The 22256-nt window shown below is 41.8% G+C and overlaps 1 protein-coding gene across 4 annotated transcripts in view; it reads right to left on the reverse strand.

Annotated features, from left to right (window-relative positions):
* The window catches only part of TMPRSS5 (transmembrane serine protease 5), a 111512-nt gene that overhangs the window by 62425 nt on the left and 26831 nt on the right, over nt 1-22256 (reverse strand). For 3 of the 4 annotated variants that reach the window (XM_082274231.1, XM_082274230.1, XM_082274229.1), the window contains one exon: nt 2929-3048. In XM_082274231.1, coding sequence (XP_082130357.1) covers nt 2929-3048 — 120 coding nt within the window. Of the gene's footprint in view, nt 1-2928; nt 3049-3495; nt 3613-22256 lie in introns of those variants that run through there. The other variant, XM_082274232.1, reaches the window with a different exon arrangement.

Raw genomic sequence — 22256 nt, forward strand, 5'->3', positions numbered from 1 at the left:
TGATAGCGAGTGGTGTTTTTTCATATATAAAGAGACCCTAATACTGGGAAGGGGGACGGGGAGGAAAACTGCTGCAGGTATGAAGTGTAGGCACTGGGGATGAGCCAATGGTTTATTTTGTAAATAGCATCGGACCAAACTTTTGCTGTTCAGACATTCAGACAACTGCCTGAACTTTTCCCTATACAGCACCTTGTTCGGTTGGAGCTGAGCAACTTATATAATGGCAATATTTCTACTGCTTCTATATATGTGACAGTGAATAGACAAGCTGAGTGCTGAGCTCTCCTCCCCTCTCACAAATTTATCAAATTTATCAGGAAAATTTCACAGAAGTGACTCATGCTGATAACAGAGAAATTAAGCACCAAAGAGAAACGACACTTAGGCCAGTCATACATAGTGCAAAATTCTGGGGAATTGACAATTTTCTTCTCCTGAAGGGGGCAGGGGAAGCTGTCCATGCCCGGAGAAGACAGTGACTATCACTAGCTGCTATAGCAGCCGCTAAAGAGAATCCAGCAGGCTGGTTGTAACGAAGTTGATCAATCAATTGATCAACTTTGTTAATTTATCCTGCCCACTAAGGGTTCGAATTTCAGCTGGTTCAGCAGATTGGAACCGGGTGCGGCCGGCCTAAAAGCTTTTGGAGACAGATAAGTAAACACTACAGTTTTGCGTTTTATTCAGATTTCATGACTGAGGTTTACAGCCACTTTAATTTACACAAGGGTAACATATCCAGTTAGCTTAAATGACCACATGAAATGTTTTAAAGCGGAGTTCCAGCCTCAAAATCGACAAAATCGATTTTGGGCCATCCGTTTACTTATCTTGTTATTGAAGAAAATATACTCACCTTTCTTCCACTTCCTCCCTCTGCAGCCGCGGCCCACGCCTTCACTTCCTCCTTGCATTGATTCCTGGGAGCTGAACGTCATCGCTCCCAGGAATCAATGCGCCTGCACCGGCCCCGCTTGTCAGTTCCAGTGCAGGCACGTCATTACCTGCTAAATAGCTTCTGGGCATGCCCAGAAGCTGTGGAGGGATGACGCGCCCGCACCGGAAGTGATGAGCGGGGCCGGTGCAGGCGCATTCTGGGAGAAGAGGACACGGAAGAGGACGCAGAAGAGGACGCGCTGGCTTCAGCTGTCCACATCCGAGATGGCAGCGCTGGAGAAGAAATTTTCAAGGTAAGTATTTCTTCTAAAAGCTAAGTGCGACCCGGGACAGTTCAGAGGCTATCCATTGTGGAATGTACTAGCCCTGACTGTCCCGGGGGTATTTTTATCTAAATTTCAACCCCGAGGCCGGAACTCCGCTTCAAATCAAATTCTGGTCAAATCTGAAAAGACATCTTTGATTTAAAACTTTCAAATCATTATAGAAGTGATGGGGCTGTCTAATCAGGATAGTTCCTCCATCATTTCCTTTCTGCCACTTTCTCTCCATTTCCATTTTTTCTCCATCAAGAAATCATTGCATCTATAACTACTATCTTCATCCAAGAAGCACAGCCAAACATGAAGTTATTTACTACCCCATATAATCTTTTACCAGCACCACTGCTGTGCATTCTCTGACATTAAGAGCTTTACTGGACCTTCTACTATGCTTTCTTGCAAACAGTAAGGCCCCTTTCACACCTGTCCATTCCGTTTTCTGCTCAGCGGGGGGATCGATCCGCTGATCCCCACTGAGCAGGCGGATGACAGCTCCGTCTCCACTCTGTGTGCAGAGACAAAGGTGTCAGATCCCCGCTTTCCTCTATGGGGGAATTGGATGAGAACGGACCACCTTTCCGCTCTCATCCGATCCAATCCGCCAGACGGATGGAAAATAGGGTTTCTATCCATCTGGATTTGACGGACAGGATCGGATCGGATCGGATGTCAGCGGACATGTCTCCACTGACATCCGCTGCCCCATAGAGATGCATGGGGCATCCGTTCAGATCTACCGGAAAAACTGACAGGTGGATCTGAATGGTCCGCATGTGTGAAAGGGGCCTTAAGCATTTTTAAAGTAGGGTCACTATAAAGAGAATGGTGGAAAGGAGTGCTCACTTTTTCCTTACACTAAATGCCCTGATATTTGTGGATAACTGACCATCACACCTACCTATGTGACCAAAAGTATGTAGATACCCCTCCAAAATATTGAGTTTAGATGTTTCCAGTAAGGTAAACCAGTAAGTCTTGCTATAGTATACAGAGACAATGTAGATGCTTCCAACCATGGAAACAAATTGTAGAAGGCCCTTTTCTGTCCTAGCAGAATAAAACCAAGTTCACAAATACATAGGTTGACAAGTTTGGTGTGGAGCAACTCTAGTGGCCTGCACAGAGCCATTACCTGACCTAATTAAAACCTTTGGGACGAATTGAAACACAAATTGTGATCCAAGCCTTCTTAACCAAATACCTCTTCACAAATGCTCTTTGATAAATGGGCACAAATTCCAATTGACAAACTCCAAAATCATGGAAAGGTCGTTTTGGCTGCAAAGATAGAAGCTAGTTGGGTAACTCCTTATCAATGCTCATAATATCAGAATGGGACAACCTGTTTTCGGGTTTCTCATCTGATAGTAGCTGTAATTGTGGGACTTTATCAAAAGGTCCCTGTTAAACACCCTTTATGTAAATATTTTAAAGGGAATTTGAAATAACATGGCATTAAGCACAGTGATATCCAGATGCCTAATGCAGTTGGAGCAATTAAATGTGATTTATAATTGGTTGGCAAAAGCTTTCACTCTGTGTTCTTTGCTGTTTGCCTTATTAATTAAGGGCCGTTAGGTATGTTTTCTTTGATAAACTAAAATGTATGCTTCATCTTTCTGAATGCAAAAAAAATCAGCCAAAGCATATTAACTAATTTCATAGTGATACACTCGATGACTAATTAGTAATGATCTTCACAAACCTTTTCGGCGTGGAACTGTAGCCACTTCGTTGTTGTCAGTGTCATTGCATCGAGAGGTCACCTCAGCATCTTGTAATGAAATGGAACCTTGGTAAATGAGGGGCTTCATCAAATACTGCACTGCAAACGTTAAAAGCAATAAAATGATAGTTCTTGGGTTGTGTAATCATTGAAACAGTTTATCAGTTGTAAAATAAAACAATAAGAATGGGTTGACGGTGGTTACATAATCATCATGCTTGGCAAGACATTGTTCCTCCCTGCTATTACGGTCACTCATTATGGAACAGTAGTCACAGTTACATATGTGATTTACCTCTACAAAATTAACATAATAAGATTTATCTCTGAAAAGTAGCACTTACTAGCAATTCATTTTCTGAATTTCTAGTTTTACATTTTTAAAAAGGGAAAAATCACATGTAGTCCTGTCATAAAATTGAACTTGCTACTTCAAATGTAAATGAGAAATAACGGAACGCTATCTTGTTGCTGTTAAGATCCTAATTAATTATACATAATGTTGGTAATAAATCACACAGTAAAACATGTATTAATTATGCACACCTTTTCCAAGCAGGAATGTCTGAGCAGTGGTTAGCTCAGTGTAAGAGTCTGTATGATCTCTGCAGGGTGCACTGCCAAACAAGCTGTCAAGGAAAACCAATTAAAATAGAGAGACATGAATGATGTAGGTTTCCTTTTAAGTGCTCAGAATTTACCACCTATATAAACAAACTGATGTGTGTAAAGCAAAATATAGATATTTCTCTTCTAAAGTTCTGGGGTGTAGGACATGAAAATACATTTAAATTATATTTAGACACTCAAGCCTTCAGCTAGATGGGTAGGATCGGGCCAAACATAGGTCCATGGTGGTATGCTAATGCAGACTGGTAGACATCCCTTTAAAGAACATCAAATGGGCACGTTAGGGAACCCATCTTACTCACTCTTGTTCTCTCTGGAGATAAGGCACTCTGGGAATGTGCATCTTTTGCCATTCATCTCCTACACATTCTCTACAGCATTTAAAAACTTGCTAGCTAACTAACCTCACTAGTACTTGCGATATGCAAACATTTACTCCCCCAGTAGTTGGTTGAGTCTGCTCCTATAATCTTATTAATTAAAATCGGAACTGCTTACCCCAAAATGCCTATAAGAGGGTTGGTGAATATTTGGCCCTTTATTATACAGAATCTAGCCCATAGGCCCATAAGTATTGTGCTGGTGTTGCAGCAAGAAGAACACGTGTGCCTTACATCTAAAACAACAGCACAAGGATTTTTCTGATGCCTGAAATCAAGGTAATGCAGGAGTATGTGTAAGAAGAGGGTCTTATGGCTTTTCCTCAACTGAGTTAGGGCTCTTTCACACGGTCCACCTCCGTAGGCGGATCTGTGCTGCTCAGCGGGGATTGCAGTGCGGAGAAGGAGGTGCCAGAGCCCCGCTGCTCTCTATGGGGGATCGGATGAGAGCGGACCGCCTGTCCGCTCTCATCCGATCCGATCCAATCCCTGAATGGATGGAAAAATAGGGTTTCCATCCATCCAGATTTCACGGACAGGACCGGATACGGATGTCAGCGGGTGACATAGAGCTGCATGGAGGATCTGATCAGATCCGCCTAAAAAACTAACAGGCAGATCTGATCGGATCGCCCGTGTGAAAGAGCCCTAAATTGGAAAACCAATTAATCCAGTAACAAAACAGATTTTTAAAATATTTTACATAATGAATATATTGCTTCTAACTTTTTTTTTCTTTACTGAGGCAGAGTGTAGCATTGTGCCATATAAATACCCCCATCCTTTACATCCTTTTTTTTTTTTATTTAAAAGATGTGCAAGAACAAAAAATCCATTAACACATGGTTCATCAATAGGTGAAAACAATGGTAGCCGTAACTTGAGAAGCAATAATACATGCCAAACATAGTCAATATGTAGATCAACATCACATTGCATCCAAAGACAAACTCTTGAACAAGTCGTACCATAGCAAATAAGACATTACTGTCATCCCTCGTCTTCATCTGATGGAGAGAACTATAGCCCAAAGCTAAGGGAGGTGAGAAGTAGGACCGGAGGAGGGCTGACGAGCCCCACCGGGATCTTTCTAATGGCCCGGTAAGGACCCACCACCAGATTCCCCCCCAACTTCTAAATGCACATTAATAGGGCAAGCTCTCCTTCTAATCCGGGTGTACACATCTATGAAGAGGTTTTGTTATTTTCCAATACTACAACTAGCAGAAAAAGAGAGCGGAGACAAGGGTGCCCCTACATCCTTTTTCTAGTCAATTAAAGCATGAAAGAGCCTGGTCCATCAATACCAAGCTAGAATTTAAAAGACATTTTTTTGGACCACTTTTCTTTTGAAACACAAGCATACTACTGCCACTATCTCAGGAAGATGTACTGGCACTCTTTCTATAGGGATCCTAGCAGCCTGAATCACTGAAGAGAAGAGACAACTATGATGTAGAATTTGATACAAGACAAAACTTAACATAACAGGGCTGGAACTTGTAGTCCCTATGCCCAAACATCCAGTTGGCTGATGCTGAACTAATAAAGTGAACCCATAATTATTTATGACTAAAACATAACTCTGCTATAGTTCTAGAAAGTTTACATTTATTTTTCTGAAAAAGTAATTTTTTTCTCCAAAAGTGTTTATCAGGTGATCTCTGCAATCTTCCATCTAGAGCTAGGTTGTGGGTGAAGTAGAATAGCATACACATGTTGCATACAGATAAGAACAGCAGTGTGCAATCTGAGTGTAGTATTTTAACAGATTTATTGTGGTGAAAAGACAAATGGCAACTGTTGCATTGTGACAGTTAAAATCAAGCTCATTACATAATAAGGGCTTCTGATGGACAGTCTCACAACAACAGGGAACCTAAGACCAAGATAGGAGTACTGGGTGGATGTACACACCTGCAAGACCAAGAGAAAACACCGGAGGCAGCATTAATAGTACTGAGAAATGCTTGTAATTTAGGAACTCACATGGGAAGAAGAAATCACCCTTTTTGTATGTAATTTGTAAGCAGTCGGCTTATGCATCTGAGATGGGGAGCCTCTTCCTACAACTTGCAGCCTGGAAAGTCTGGACGTCAGGCTGGATGACAGCTTAGATGAAGAAGTGGAAACAAACAAGATGGCGGAGAGCTTCTTGTGGGATGCAGAGTAGACTGGAAGTGATGTCATCTGGATGTTGGGGGCGAAACAATGCATTTCAAGGCCGCCCAAGCCTCTTTCTCAAGCTTGAGATGCATGAGCCAACTGCTCACGGATTACAAACCAAAAGTGGCATTTCTTCCTACCATGTGAGTTACTAATTTACAAGTATTTTTCAGTACTATTAATGCTGCACTTAGTTTGGTGCCCTCCGGTGTGTTCTCTTGGTCCTGCAGGTGTATATATCCACCCAGTACTCTTTTCTTAGTCTGAGGTTCACTGTTGTTGTGAGACTGTCCATCAGAAGCCCTTACTATGTGATGAGCCTGATTTTAACTGTTATAATGTGAGTTGCCATTTGTCCTTTCACCAAAATAAATCTGTTCATTTACTACACTCAGTATGCACACTGCTGTTCTTATTGTTCTGCCTAGAGATACTTCAGTCTCTTCAGAGTTGCTGCATCTGGTACATTGAGATCATTGGAAAGTTATCCTGAACATTCCAATTGGACCGTATGAACTTTTTGCTGTTCTGCATAGACATTTATGTACACACAACACTTATTGCGAAATATACCCCATTACTACTGCATACATATGTTGCATAGCTATGACATGCTACTTTTCTATCATCTGTATGCTGCTAGGAAACCAGTATCAATATTTTGCAAAGGGTGCTTTGGGTGGGGTAATTACACCTGGTCACCACTAGCAGAAATGCCCACACTGGGGCAGGTATATTATATGCTGCTAAATAAATAAGTAAGGGGATACAGCACCACTGATCTCAATATAGTGCAAAAGGAAGTGTGCAAATAAGTGCTAAATATGCTATTGCAATCCAAATGCAAATAATTACTAGATAAATATAAAGTGCTCACATCAATAACTGATATATATCTTACAGTGGTGATCGAAAGTTTGGGCACCCCAGGGTAAAATTTGTATTAATGTGCATAAAGAAGCCAAGGAAAGATGGAAAAATATCCAAAAGGCATCAAATTACAGATTAGACATTCTTATAATATGTCAACAAAAGTTAGAATTTATTTCCATCATTTACACTTTCAAAATAACAGAAAATAAAAAAAATGGCGTCTGCAAAAGTTTGGGCACTCTGCAGAGTTAATATCTTGTACTGCCTCCTTTGGCAAGTATCATAGCTTGTAAACGCTTTTTGTAGCCAGCCAAGAGTCTTTCAATTCTTGTTTGAGGTATCTTTGCCATTCTTCCTTACAAAAGTCTTCCAGTTCATTGAGATTTCTGGGCTGTCTGTCACGCACAGCTCTTTTAAGGTCTATCCATAGATTTTCAATTATGTTGAGGTCAGGAGATTGTGAAGGCCATGGCAAAACCTTCAATTTACGCCTTTTGATGTAATCCCCCGTAGATTTCGAGGTGTGTTTAGGATCATTATCCATTTGTAGAAGCCATCCTCTCTTTAACTTCCGCCCTTTCACAGATGGCATCAAGTTACCATCCAAAATTTGCTGAAATTTTATTGAATCCATTTTTCCTTCTACTCGTGAGATGTTCCCTGTGCCACTGGCTGCAATACAACCCCAAAGCATGATTGATCCACCCCCATGCTTAACAGTTGGACAGAGGTTCTTTTCATTAATTTCTGTGCCCCTTCTTCTCCAAACGTACCTTTGCTCATTCCGGCCAAAAAGTTCAATTTTAACCTCATCGGTCCACAGAACTTGTTTCCAAAATGAATCAGGCTTGTCTATATGTTAATTTGCAAAGTTCAAACGCTGATTTTTGTGGTGAGGAGGTAGAAGAGGTTTTCTTCTGATGACTCTTCCATTCAGACCATATTTGTACAAGTATCTCTTTACAGTGGAATAGTGTTCCACAACTCCAGTGTCTGCCAGATCTTTCTGGAGGGATCGTGCAGTCAAACGTGGATTTTGAATTGTTTTTCTCACAATCCTGCGAGCTGTTCTGTCTGATATTTTTCTTGGTCTTCCAGATCTTGCTTTAACTTCCACTGTTCCTGATGACTGCCATTTCTTAATTACATTCCGAACAGAGGATATTGACATCTGAAAACGCTTTGCTATCTTCTTATAGCCTTCTCCAGGTTTGTGAGCGTCAACTATTTTCAGTTTCAGTTTTCTAGACAACTGCTTAGAAGATCCCATGGTGCTGATTGTTGGGGCAAGGTCAGATGAGTCTGGGCATTTTAAACTTTTGAGATGAACAACACCTGGTCTTCCCAGATGATGATTGAGAACAATCCATGACACTGGCAGGTCTCAGCCTTGCAAAGGGGGCAGTGCATGCTATAAATTCTGCAGGGTGCCCAAACTTTTGCAGATGCCATTTTTTTGTTTTCTGTAATTTTGAAAGTGTCAATGATGGAAATAAAATCTAACTTTTGTTGACATATTATAAGAATGTATAATCTTTAATTTGATGCCTTTTGGAGATTTTTCCATTTATCCTTGGCTTCTTTATGCACATTAATACAAATTTTTACCTGGGGTGCCCAAACTTTCGATCACCACTGTACATAAACGCATCAAATAAAATATGCAAATTAGCAAAAAGAAAAAAAACATAAATACTAAATCAACAAATATAAGTGCTGACCTCAATAACTGGTGTGTATCTTACTTGACCACATCAAATAAATTGTGCAAATTGACAAAAAAAAAACAAAAAACCTCATAACCTATAATGCGGTATGAGTGGCATAAAGACAAAAGTCCATGCAAAAAGAGAAACAAAGTGCTCAGTGCTTATCCAGTGGATGAAAAATGGATAGTATGTTAACACTGTTACCGAGTGCAATCACAAAGTCTCTTCAGTGACCATAAAGTGCACACGTGCTAAAATAGATGCCGTTGGTGCTCGTGTTCCTACAACCAAAGTGGCCTCTCACCTTAGGTTCTGACCTGTGTTTCACCACTGTGTCAACAAACGCTCAGTATCCTAGGGAAGACAGCAACTTAACCCGTTGCTTACCATACTACATTCCCTCCAAAATGCATGGATGAACAACTAGAAATTTAAACTATAAACTCCTGACTATACACATAGTCCTTAAGGTAGGCCAGTGGATTAGTTGCTCGTTTTTCTCTTGGCCATTCCGATGTGGATGGTTGTGGATTGAAGTCTGGATCACTGGCAGTATCATCACTACTCTTTGCCTGTTCGCCGTCGTCCGATACTTGACCTTCTGACTCAATAAATTTCTTCACAAATGAGGAATTACGCACTTTTGTGTGTCCATCTAAATCCTCTAAAACCACTTGAGTACCTCTTTTCTCCTTTACAACATAAGGCTCAGGTTCAAAGGACGGAGCCAGTTTGTTAAACCGATCATTTTGAAGCAACACCTTATCACCCTGTTGAAGGCCACTAGGTTGACAATGGCGGCGGTGGTTTGCATACTGTTCAGCCCGGATCTTCCTTTCCTCATCAATATGCCGAAAAGGTTTCTGACTCGTAGGAGAACCCCCAATGTCTGGCAATTTTGTCCTTAATTTGCGACCACAAAGAAGTTCTGCAGGACTAACTCCAGTGACAGTATGCGGAGTTGTGCGATAAGCCAAAAGAAAACGCCACAGTTCCTTTTTCCAGTCTCTTCTCTCTAAATGAGCAATCCGCAAAGCTTTCAGCAAGGTTCGATTCTGGCGTTCCACTTCCCCATTTGCCTGTGGCCAGTATGGAGTTGTACGATGATGTTCAATAGCATTTGATTTCAGATAGTCCTGAAATTCCTGAGAAGTAAATTGGGCACCATTATCACTCACAATCTGTTTAGGCAACCCATGAGACGCAAAAATGCTCTCCAACCCCTCAATTACAGTTGATGATGTAGCTTTAGTGAGAACTACCACCTCTTGCCACCTTGAATAATAGTCCACAACAACTAAAAGATGGTGTCCAGATGGAATGTCACACAGATCAATGGCTAAATCTTCCCATGGTCCCTTAGGTAGAACAGTGTGAGTTACTGGTTCTGGTTTAGGTTGCTGCCCATCAACTGACATGCTCGACATGAAGAAACCAAACGTTCCACATCCTTGTCAATTCCTGGCCACCAGACTTTCTCACGTAATCTTTGTTTGGTGCGCACAATGCCTTGATGGCCCTCATGGGCTAAATGTAATGTACGTTTCCGTAAGTCTCTAGGCATAACAATACGATTGCCACGTAAAACTAGTTGTCCAGCAATACTCAGCTCTTGTTTGATTCTGTGATAGCTTGGGTCACAATCCACCCAAATCCCTTGTCTTACGCATTTTCTCAATCGAGCAATGTCCGGATCCACAGATGACAATTCTTCAACCTCCCGCGGTGTCAATGCCTGAGGCATGGCGTTAGTAGCCACAAAACGAATGTACTCTTCTGCTAGGTTATGAACAGGTGCTGAAGACTGAGGCAATCTGGAAAGTGCATCTGCCGCATTAGTCGGTCTAGGTCTAGGTTACCGCACTGTAAATTGGTACGGTAACAATCTGAGAACTCATCTTTCAATTCTGGCGGATGGTTTTGAGCGTGGCGAATATATCACTTCCAGAGGCTTGTGGTCTGTGATGATTTCAAAATCAAGGCCGTAGAGATAGGTGTGAAACCTTTCACATCCCCAAACAACAGCCAAAGCTTCCATCTCGGTCTGAGAATAACGTCTCTCTACATCAGTAAGGGATCTGCTTGCATACTGAATAGGCCTGTAATCGCCTGTGCATTGTCTCTGAACCAAGATGGCGCCTAACCCCACAGGGCTAGCATCGACAATAACTTGGGTGTGTGCAGTAGGATTGAAATAAGCCAAAGTTGTGGCGCAAATCAGCCGTCTCTTAAGTTCATCAAATGCACCTTGTTCCAAAAGGCCCCACTTCCAAGGGACTGCTTTGCGAGTTAACACTCTCAGAGGTTCACTGACAGTCGCCATATCTGGAATAAACTTGGCACAGTAATTCACTAGCCCAAGAAAACTGCGCACTTCTGCAGGGCTTTCAGGATTTCTGGCATCAGACACAGCTTTAATTTTACAGTCCTCCGGACCAATGCCCCTGTCAGACAGCACATGGCCCATAAAAGTCATTTTATTCATTTGAAATGTGCACTTCTTCTCATTTAAAGTTAACCCTTTCTCCTTCAAGCGATTTAGCACTGCACGGAGACGTTCATCGTGCTCCTGTGTGTTTGTTCCCCACACAATTATATCATCAGAAATGTTATGCGTGCCTTCACAACCATGTAGCACTTGCTGAATCACATGTTGATAGGCCTCCGGTGCTGACGATACGCCAAACATCAACCTCTTGTATCTAAAAAGACCTTTATGGCTTGCAAAAGTAGTGATGACTCTAGATGCTGGGGTCAATTCAATCTGATGATAACCCCATTTCAAATCCAGTTTACTGAAGACACTTGCCCCATTCATTGCATGTAAAACATCTTCAATAGTGGGAATTGGATGTCTCTCTCTCTGCACAGCTTGGTTAGCACATCTCATGTCCACACAAATCCGAATATCTGTGCCCTTTGGTACAACAACTAACGGCGATACCCACGGAGTGGGTCCTTCCACAGGTTCAATAATGTCAAGGTCTAGCAGCTCTGCCAGTTTGTGCTCAACGGGTGATCTCAGGCTATAAGGAAGTCTGCGTACTGGCTGTGCAATAGGCTTTACATGTGGATCGATGTGAAGCTCCAACTGAAAATCCTTTAATTTTCCAAACCCAGAGAAGCAATCTTTAAATTTCTCTTTCAATGCAGAAATAGCAGGAGACAGCATATTCACTCTTGCGCTGCCTACATCACGGCCAATCTTTAACACCCCTAGTGCCATTGCGGTTTGACGACCAAGCAGAGGCGATTCTGTGCCATCTACAACATAGAATTCGGTCTGCAATGGAGGACCAGTCTCATGTGTTTGAACAGAAGTATAAAATTTGCCTTTAAGTTGTAGTGGTGTACTGGAGCCATAAGTATAAATCTGTTTAGTGGTGTTACACAATTTAAGGTGGTTTTCTCCGCTATTAAGACTGTGCCAAGAAGCTAAGTCCATAACATTGCATGTAGCTCCAGAGTCAATCAACACTGACACTTCTGTATTTCCAATCTTAATGGTTAATGTCCCAGCTTGCAGAGAACACAGGGAGAATATAAATTCACAGTCAGGAGCACTCTCTTTATCCTCAGCTATAACATTTACTTGTGCTGATGGTCCTTTGGTTTTGTTATCTCTGGTTGTACTTCTACACACAGCTGCAAAATGACCTGTCTTTCTACAAGCATAACACATTTTATTCTGTACCACAGTGCAGTCCTGACTTGTGTGTCCCTCTCTGCCACATTTACTGCAGGTTATATGTAAAGTCCTCTTTGGAAAACTCTCTTTCCTACTCCAGATATTCCTATAACTATAGGTAGGTTTGGAGACTGTATTGACAGATGCAGTGTCCTTGGTTTCAATATGCAGAGCCTGGAGCTCAGACAGTTCAATGGCTCTTGCAATCTCCTATTAAGTGTGAGACTAGGTTCTCTCAATAATCTCCTCCTGAGGTGCACAGATGTGCATTTCTCTATGACCTGATCTCTGATTATCTCCTCAGTTACAGTCCCAAAATCACAAGACTTTGCCAGATATTTCAGCCTAGTCACATAACTGTCTGTGGTTTCTCCCGATTCTTGCACAGCCTGTCTAAACTTATATCTTTCATAGGGAATATTTTTCTTTGGCTCGAAGTACTATTCATAGCTGTCTCGTAGTCTGAATCATCCCCTGTTGCTCCCAGGGTTTCAAAAATGTCCTGAACTTGAGGTCCAGCTAGATGCAGCAGCATGGCTCTCTTCTGAGCAGGTGCAGTCACTCCTGTGGCTATAACATAGAGCTGAAATCCCTTCTTCCACTTGTCCCAGCGCTGTGAGAGACTAGTGTGGTCTCCAGACACATCAAACGGTCCGATAGCCGGTAAATCCAGAAAACTAGCCATCCTCGTCGCCAAAATGTAGTGTATTAACACAGACCAGGCTGTACAGGTTGCTTCTTTATTCTCTGGACATCACGCATGCCACTAACTTCAGCCACACCCAGCTCCCAGACATATACATAATTGTAACATTTTGCAGACAGCAACTTAACCCGTTGCTTACCATACTACAGTATGCCAGGTCGTGTCACCAAGCCAGGGAATCCTAAGACACTGTGCAGGCTAATAAATGACTCTGTCTTCCCGATCAGTGATTCAGGTCCCAGCGTATGGCCAAGAAGGAAAGAATAGGGAGATCTAATGCTCTCTGTTTATATATATTTTATTAGAAATAAAGCAGGAATACACTCACATATATATGCACATGAGCTGAGCAGGCTGGAGAAGGCATTGTAATGAATTAAGGGAAACACAGGAAGCTCTCCTGTGCTGCTGCCGGGTCACGTCCTTCTGGAGTCCCCGCCCCCTATACGCGTGTCGTCATGCACTTGTGGGCATTCGACGTCTTCAGTAGGGGTCATATTATATGCTGCTGTCTAAAGGACACACTGAAGTGATGCTAGACATCATCCAATCCAGAAGAGGGGTGTAAGCCCACTGTGCATGAACCCACCACCCTCTGTGGAATAAGTGGCAAAAGGGTGCAGAGGGTGAATATTTAAAGAGGAACTTCAGTCTCATTTAGACTCTGCTCCCTTAGGGGCCGCCATTATGGCACATGCACAGAAATACAAAAGGGCTGTGCCCGGCAGTCGTATGCCGGCAGAGCCCTTCGGCACTTGTGCATACACTTCGGAGATTTTCCTCTTGTGCGCGAAAATGGCAAATGTTTTGGATTTCCCATAATACCCTTTGCATGGGGAAAAGTCATGCATGCAGATGAAACCTGTGCCTGGGCAGATGTGCTACAGGACGGTCTGCCTAGGTGACTGCTTTGAACCACAATATATATATATATATATATATATATATATATTTTTTTTTTTTAAATTATAAAATTAAAAAATGATGTCCTACCGCAAGAGAGGGAAGGGGGAGGAGGCAGGGAAAGATTTAGTTTAATATCGAGGGCCGCTTTAACTAAAAGCTGCTATCAGGGCTTATATATTGTATATACTCTTCAAACTCATTCATATTCTGCATCTTCATCCATATTTGTTTACTTTAGCACAGTTCATTGCATTTTGGTAATAGCATGAGCTGTGTCTGGCTGCAGTGCATCAAGTGGTAGACTGGGGACTATTAAAAACCTGTTCTCTCCTTTAAATTAAATGTATGGGCATTGGCAGACATAGATCTCTGAATAACAAGCTATCATACAACCTAATGCTGATGGAATGAGAATTCCCCATTTCAAACAGTTTTCGATTTTAAGCAATTTCATACAACGTTCTTATGCAATGCTGTAAATATATATATCCTCATCACCAAAGTTTCCTAATGTGGTATATTTTATACTTTATAGTAGCGCATTTTGCCTGCAGTGCAGTTTCATGGGTTTCACATAGAAGAAATGTATAGAAGCCATAAAAAGCCTTATGATTTAATTTCTTTCTTTATGAATATTTTATTCTCAACGGGAGTTTGCATAATGTGCTTGCAGAGCTCCTTATTAGTTCATATTTTATATTTATTTCTCACGCACAGGGGGAATTCTGCAAAGTGCTTGTTAATTTTAGGAGGATTCTGTTCGTAAGTTCTGGGACTTTAGACGGCAGGGATTGGTGGGGAGAAGTAAAACAAATACCTTTCACTAATTACTGGCAAATGATGGACTAGCGAATGTAAATTATGTAAAAGAGGTTATACAAGGGAAATTAAAAGTGTTGCTAAACCCACAACAGTAAAATCAGTGTTTATATGCAGTAAATCGTGCTTGTTACACTCACTGTGGAACCTAAGCGGTTAATTGTCCATATTGTGTAAAAAGGCTGTTTAATCCTGTCTTCTCTGATCCTCCCCTTCTTTCAGAGTCCCAATCCATCTCCTAATAGTATAGAGGTTAGGGGGCAAGCTGCACATGCTCAGTTTGGTGAGTATTGCTAGAGATTTTTTTTCTTGGGAGAGTGCATGTGATCAGCACAGGGCCAATCAGCACTGTCCAGACAGGAGGGCAGGGGTCCTGCATTCTCATAGGACAATCATGGGAGAATGAAAACTCCTTTTACAAGCTTTAACCAGACACAGATAGAAGTCACAAGACTGCTATATACTGCTGATGAGAAAAGGTATTTATCAGTTTATATTTACTAAAATAATTGTATTTCCATGTTCTGTGTACTGTGGGAGACCAGATATAGTGAATGCAGGCTCCTGGGTTTAGTAACACTTTAATACAACAATTCAAGCCTTTTATTGAACCTCTAATGCTACTCCAGAAATATTGCAACATTGCTAAAGCTGCTCCTGTCATATAATTCTATGATTTCTAACCTGCCTCTTCCAATGTATATTATATTGTGCCTAGAAAGAGAGCTGTGCGTAAATAAGGGTACAAGTAACCATCATTTACCAGGATAGGTTTATGGGCTACTACATTGTTAAAAATGATTAGAAATAGTATGGATTTAAAAAATGGGGCATCCAGTTGCAGTAGACTAACATTTTATTAGAGTCACTTATCTAGTAGACTGGGAGCCAGTTTACATGCATTTCCTATGTGGTTACTCAAGCCATAAGAAATACAGAAGTGCCAGACAAAAAAAGAAATTAAATAATCCAAGATTTCTTAAACCCTGTTAAACCCAAATCAAAAATGTAATATATCGCAGTTTACCAATCATTGGATGTGGCGGCTGCATTCGTTTACTTTTTTAGGCTTTTTCCCCTCTGTTTTCACCTGGTGATCTGGCACGTCATGCCTCCTGTAATATACAGGCACCACTCTGGAAAAAAGAGCACAGGGGCACCTTTGGAGAGCAGTATTGTCAGTCTGGGTGGGGGAAGTGGACTGTTAGATTGGTAGATGTACTAGCAGATTTAGATACACTAACAACTTGAAGCCAAACTCCAATTAACACTTTATAATCAGCTACAGCAACAGTCTTTTCCTTTTAGGATAAAGCTTTTTATGCTGATTATTGTAATCACCCCTGTCAGCATTAAATAGTTTGTCTTATACTAATGCATACAATCAGCAAGAGAACTTGTTCTTTTGCAAAACCACTGACTTACTGGTTGGATCAACAGATGAAAATAAAAAAATCCCCAAAAAAAGAAAACCAACACAGCCATTAAAGCTAAGAATTGGTAAGCTGCAATTATATAAATGTTTGCTTCTGGGTTTAATACTGCTTTATTTTATTTATAATTGTGCAATTGTTCATAGGCCAGAACACTCCATCAGGGCAACAAGACAATTACAGAAACTAGTCACAAAAGTAAAACTTTACATCTAAATATGCATAGATTTTGAATATAAACCACATGTAATTAAAACTGCATCATTTTATTAACACATTGTTTATAATCAAATAGATTCATATTTAAATGCCAAATTCTACTTTTATTATTGTGTTATGCAATTGTCTTGTAGCACTGATGGGAAGGTAATGTTTGTTTGCTGTTTTGGGCCTCTTGGACATGATACTCCTATTTAAGCATCTACTTTTTCAGACATTTTTTATATTTTTTTTTCACGTATTTTCACGCAAATGCGAATGTGCAAAAACGTATTTCTGCGTTCTTGTTCTGTATAGTTTGTAAATTGGCATCTGCACACATTTGTGTGCAATTGCGCCTATTTGCGTGCATAAGGCGTAAATTACTCACCAAAAATGCAGATTTTTCTATTTTTTTTTACTGAAGAATGCATGGCGCTTAATTACGTGCCTGTGTGCACAGGCAAATTATAATTAATGGTCTGTATTTTAGCTCAGTATAGAAAAAAGCTGTACTGCGCTTTTTCAAGCTGTGCAAGAGGTCTTATATGACCAGTTTATGAACAATTTTAGTAACTTGGACTATTTCATGCCTGTTTGAAGCTTGTTTACTTTGCTTAAAATGATTGTAAATGATCACCTTGTAAAACAACCCATTCAATTCAAAATAGAAATGAAAGGCAAAATATTTTTGTATAGATATAAAAAAACATTATAAATACCTTTTCTCCCCTTTTCTTATAAGTGATCACATTCCCTCTGTTCTCAGGCGCATAAGAGCCCGGGGGGGGGGGCAGAGAAACAGCAGCACACTGAGCTTCCCAGTGAATGGTTGTGCAGGGGGACATGTCAGGACAAGTCTGATCAGTGGAGGAGAGCAGGCTGAGTTCCAAGCACAGCTAGAGAACGGTGTGCTCTCCTACTTAGTGTGGTCAGTTTTTAATAGGAAAGTTTTTAATAGGAAAGATGGCAGGAACGCCAGATATTTCACGTAAAAGAAAGCAATACAAAGAGAACAGGGTACTTTCTCATACAAGTACAGGGTAGCAGCAGACATATATCAGAAATATGAAGTGTTGGGGTAACAAACTGTTAAATGCACACACAGTCCTCACGCCCTTCTTCTCTCTGCAAGTCCTACTAAGTGTTGTATTAGATATCACCTTGCTATCTATAATATTTAATAAACAACATACAGCGAGCACTCACCAGATTAGGAGACTTCTTATTTTCATGAGTGGGTCGTTTGCACTTTTTGTTGCTCCAGGTCCGAAATTACCATTTACACAATCCCAGTTTGATACTGGCATTAATTTCGAGATGGAATAACACTGAGAGTGTTTTTGAACACTAAAAGTTGTTGCACAGGTTGGATATTTATTTTGGACTTTAATCATTTATTTCTTCCCAAAAGGTAGAATGAAATAATATATTCTCTTATGTTGCACATATGCTGGAATGGAGTGATATATTTTTTTAGGGATGGGCCGAACAACACCCTGTTCAGTTCGCACAAAAACTTTTGAACATTGCGAAAGTTTGGAACCGAATAACGAACCCCATTGAAGTCCATGGGAACCAAACTGAAAAAATCAATAGAGCCCATTTTGAAGACTTATATGCAAGTAATTGGACGTACAATGGTTATGGGGTCTGGGTACTGCCTTGGGGGACACGTATCAATGAAAAATGTTGTAAAAAAGTAATTTTTAAATGAGCAGTGATTTACTGATGCCTAAAGTGAAAGAAAGCCAAAAAAATATATTTTCCCTGCAAGCTTTATTTTGTTAACGGCTTGGGGAGCCAGTCTGTATGATGAGGCCCAATGTAGATCACTGGGAACAAGATTAAAGATTCTTTGGATAAATTCTGGTGTCTTCCACAGACTTTGGATAGAAGTAACAGGTGTGGAACAATTGGTTTTTGGGTGTCGAAGGCGCCTTCACACCGTAACTCTATAGAGGTACTCTTGATGAAAGCACGAATTGCCTTGCTGTCAAAAATTGAAATGATATGCACCTGCCACACAGGTGCGGAAAAATTTGCCTTTAGGTGTCTGTGGTGCCTTTACATGGTAACCCTATAGAGGTACTCTTGATGAAAGTAAGAATTGGCCTTGCTGTCAAAAAACAGGTGCGGAAAAATTGGTCTTTGGGTGTTAATTGTGCCCATGAAACCTACACCAAAAAAATGTAGTTCAGATAAAATCAACACTCACAACACTAGGCAGCCTAGAAGTCTTGCAGAGATTCCACATCCCAAAAACACTTAATCAGTGACATCAGCATCAGGGGCTTCATAGCTGCTGGTAATCCAGGACTGATTAATTTTGATAAATGTCAGACGATCCCCGGAGTCTGTGGATAGACGCATTCTATTATCAGTAATAAAACCTCCAGCAGCACTGGAAAGCACGCTGGATGCAGGGCAGCCCAGCAGCTCAATTGAATACTGGGCAAGACCTGGCCAGTGGTCTATTGTCATGACCCAGTAATGGATAGTAAACTGGAAAGCTCTCCATCTCTGTTTCCGCCCCTAGATATTCGTCCACCATATGATGCAGAGGCTGCCAATGGGACATGAAAGCTGAAAGCCCTGGGCAGCGGAGACTAAAATAATTGTGAAATGCATCACTTAGGCGCCACCCTTCTTTGCCGCTCCTCTCTTGACCAACAGAAGCCTCAAAACTATGTTTTCCATGACACTGTAACCTAGTCGGGAAAAGCATTAGATATTCTCCTCTTTAAAGTGTCCTCAAGAGAGTTCATCTTCTGCGCCTTCTGTGGGGACGGGATGAGTTCTGAGACTTTCCCCTTCTAATGGTGGTCAAGGAGGGTTGCCAACCAGTAGTAATCCTTCTCCTTGATGCTACCTATTCTTGGGTCCTTTCGTACGCCTTGAAGCATGAGGGAGCCCATGCACCACAAATTTTTCGGAGGCATGAGAAGCAGACTCCTCTGGGTCACTGGGAATTACAGTATCTGGAATTGCCTCCTTCTTAGCCACATACTACTCCCAAGGGTTCTGGGGATGGAAAACAATCTGTCGAGGGTTGACGTATGTCTTCCTCTGCTTCAATTCTTCCAAAACTGCCAGAATCTTCCTCCTACCTTTCCTCTTGTGCGTTCTGTGGCATAGGAAGAATGGTGTTTGCATAAAGCAGGCCTTGAGAGGAAAGTAAGTCCTCCTCCTCCTCCTTCCTTCCGCTGCTCTGTCTTGAGTGTCCTGTCCATAATGCCATGCAGAGTGTGCTCCAGCAAGAACACAACTGGGATTGTGTCACTGATGCATGGATTTTTATGGCTCAATATCATTGTGGCCTCCTCAAATGATGACAGTACAGTGCATGCATCCTTTATCATCACCCATTGGCGTGGGGAAAAAAAATCTGAGTCGGCCTAAAGCATACTCACAGGCACTCATTGATGGCCCTTTGCTGTATAGCACCTTTTAGCTTGACTCATTGAATAGCCCCTTTAATGCTTAAAGGGGTACTTGTGGTTCATAGGACAATTTAGCAGAGGAGAAGGAGGAGGAGGGGGAGGGGGTAGAGCTGAAAAATCTCAATCATCACCACTAGCTGTATGGAGACATAGCAGAACAAAAGGCTGAAGCACTGAGCCCTGTCCTGCATCCTTCCAACTTGCAAGCAGAATTACTCAGTGTTCTGTGAATGAAATATAGCGTCCCTGACCATCCTTGCTGGACCACGTGTCAGCAGTAACATGGACTTTACAGCTGACTGCCTTGCGCAACTATGCCACAACATTGTCTTCCACGTGATGGTACAGAGTTGGAATGGCCTTACATGAAAAGAAATACCGACTGGGAACCTGCCATTGTGGTACAGCACATTCTGCAAATTCACGGAAGGGGCAGAATCCACCAGATGGAAAGGCAGAAGTTGTAAAGCCAGCAGCTTTGACAAGCTTGCATTGAGACACTGACCATGTGGGTGGCAGTGACTGTATTTTTTTTTCACTCCAGCAGATGGGGCAGAGAAATTTGCCAGCTATAGTCTACAGCTGGTGGTGTGCTACTGGCAGATGTGCTGCACGGACCTGGGACACACTGCGCTATACCATCATCCCTGTCAGTGGAGGCTGCTGAGAGTTCATGAGGTATAGTGGGTTAGACTGAGGTAAGGGGGAAGAACAGAATTGCATCCCTTTTGTGTGGCTTTCAGGTGCTCTTGCCAAGGAGCTGAGTGGTGGGAGGTTAAATGACTTGTCAAGAATGTGGTACCCAAATGGCTGGTGATTTTGCCAAGCTTGATGTGCTTGAGACAACGTTTGCAAACTGCATGCAACAGTGCAATCGACTGCACATGTGCTAAAAAAGGCCCAGACAGCTGAGCTGTGGGAAGGGTGCCGTGTGATAACTGCTCCACATTGTAATGGAATAGGGTGGCTGCTCTCTACTCTTCCATGATGGCTGCCTCGTTGGGGTTGTGCCTCACCCTCACGTTCCTCCTCTGCTCTATCCAGCACCCAAGTCGCATTAGTGACCTCATCATCATCTCCTCCATCCTCATTACCACTGGAGACAACTTGGCAATATGCTGCGGCTGGGGGAGCATGACTGCCAATTTGTGTACCAGCGTTTTCCTCTCTCTGAAGGCTCATGTTCCTACCTTCATCAACCTCAGAACCAACATCTGAATCAAGTAATGACTGTGAATTGTCAAGGAGAAAGTGGCTGATGTTGTGTTCAAATAATTCAGCTGACTCCTCTATGCCTGATACTAGGTCTATGGTAGGAATAGCTGTCGACAAGGAGGCAGATTTAGCCACTCTGGCAGCTGCAGTGGACTGCGCACTATCCTCTGCTTGGGTGACGGAGGATGAGGAGGATGGGGAGCCACCTCCTCTGCATGCTGTGGTTGGATAGCATGGGTAACATCACTAAACAGAGGGAATGATACCCTGCCTGAGGACTGACCACGTCCACCTTTGCCTGTGGACACATATGCTGCTGGCCCCCGCACAGTGCCATGGGAACGCCTGCCTCTCCTTGTTGAACTCCCATACATAATGGAAAGGTGCTTATAACCAAAATGTAACAAAGATGTGGAAATGTGTACGTGGATGCACTTTAATTGATGGAAAGTGGTGTTTGGTGCACTTTAACACTACACAGACACACTTCACCGACACACTAAAATATTCTGCAGTAAAACTTCACTAATACACAGAGATATATTGCGTTAAATACCACGTAACGCATGAAAATATACTGAGTTTAACGTGCACTAACGCACAGAAATATACTGCATTAAACGGCATGTAACACGCTGAAATATATTGTGTTAAACGTGCATTAAAGCACAGTAATATACTGAGTTAAATGTGCACTAAGGCACAGAAATATACTGTGTTAAACGGTACACATAATGCACTGAAATATATTGCGTTAAACATGCAGTAACGTACATAAAAAAGCTGCATTAAATGTGCACTACGCACAAAAATATACTGCGTTAAATGGCACATAACGCACTGAAATATACTGCGCTAAACATGCACTAATGCACTGAACTATAATGCAGTAAACCTGCCCTGACAAAACAAACTGACACTAAGGTAAAAACGAATGGTCACTCACTACACTCACTGAACTATCATTAGATTCACACTAAAGTAAAAATTAATGTTAACTTCACTCACACTGACTGAACTATCACTAGATTCACTCTAAACTGATATTCTACACCAGTGATGGTGAACCTTGGCACCCCAGATGTTTTGGAACTACATTTCCCATAATACTCCTCAACACTGCAGAGTGCACGAGCATCAT

The sequence above is a fragment of the Pelophylax lessonae genome (assembly GCF_965119305.1).
Source record: "Pelophylax lessonae genome assembly, chromosome: 12".
Lineage (NCBI taxonomy): Eukaryota > Metazoa > Chordata > Amphibia > Anura > Ranidae > Pelophylax > Pelophylax lessonae.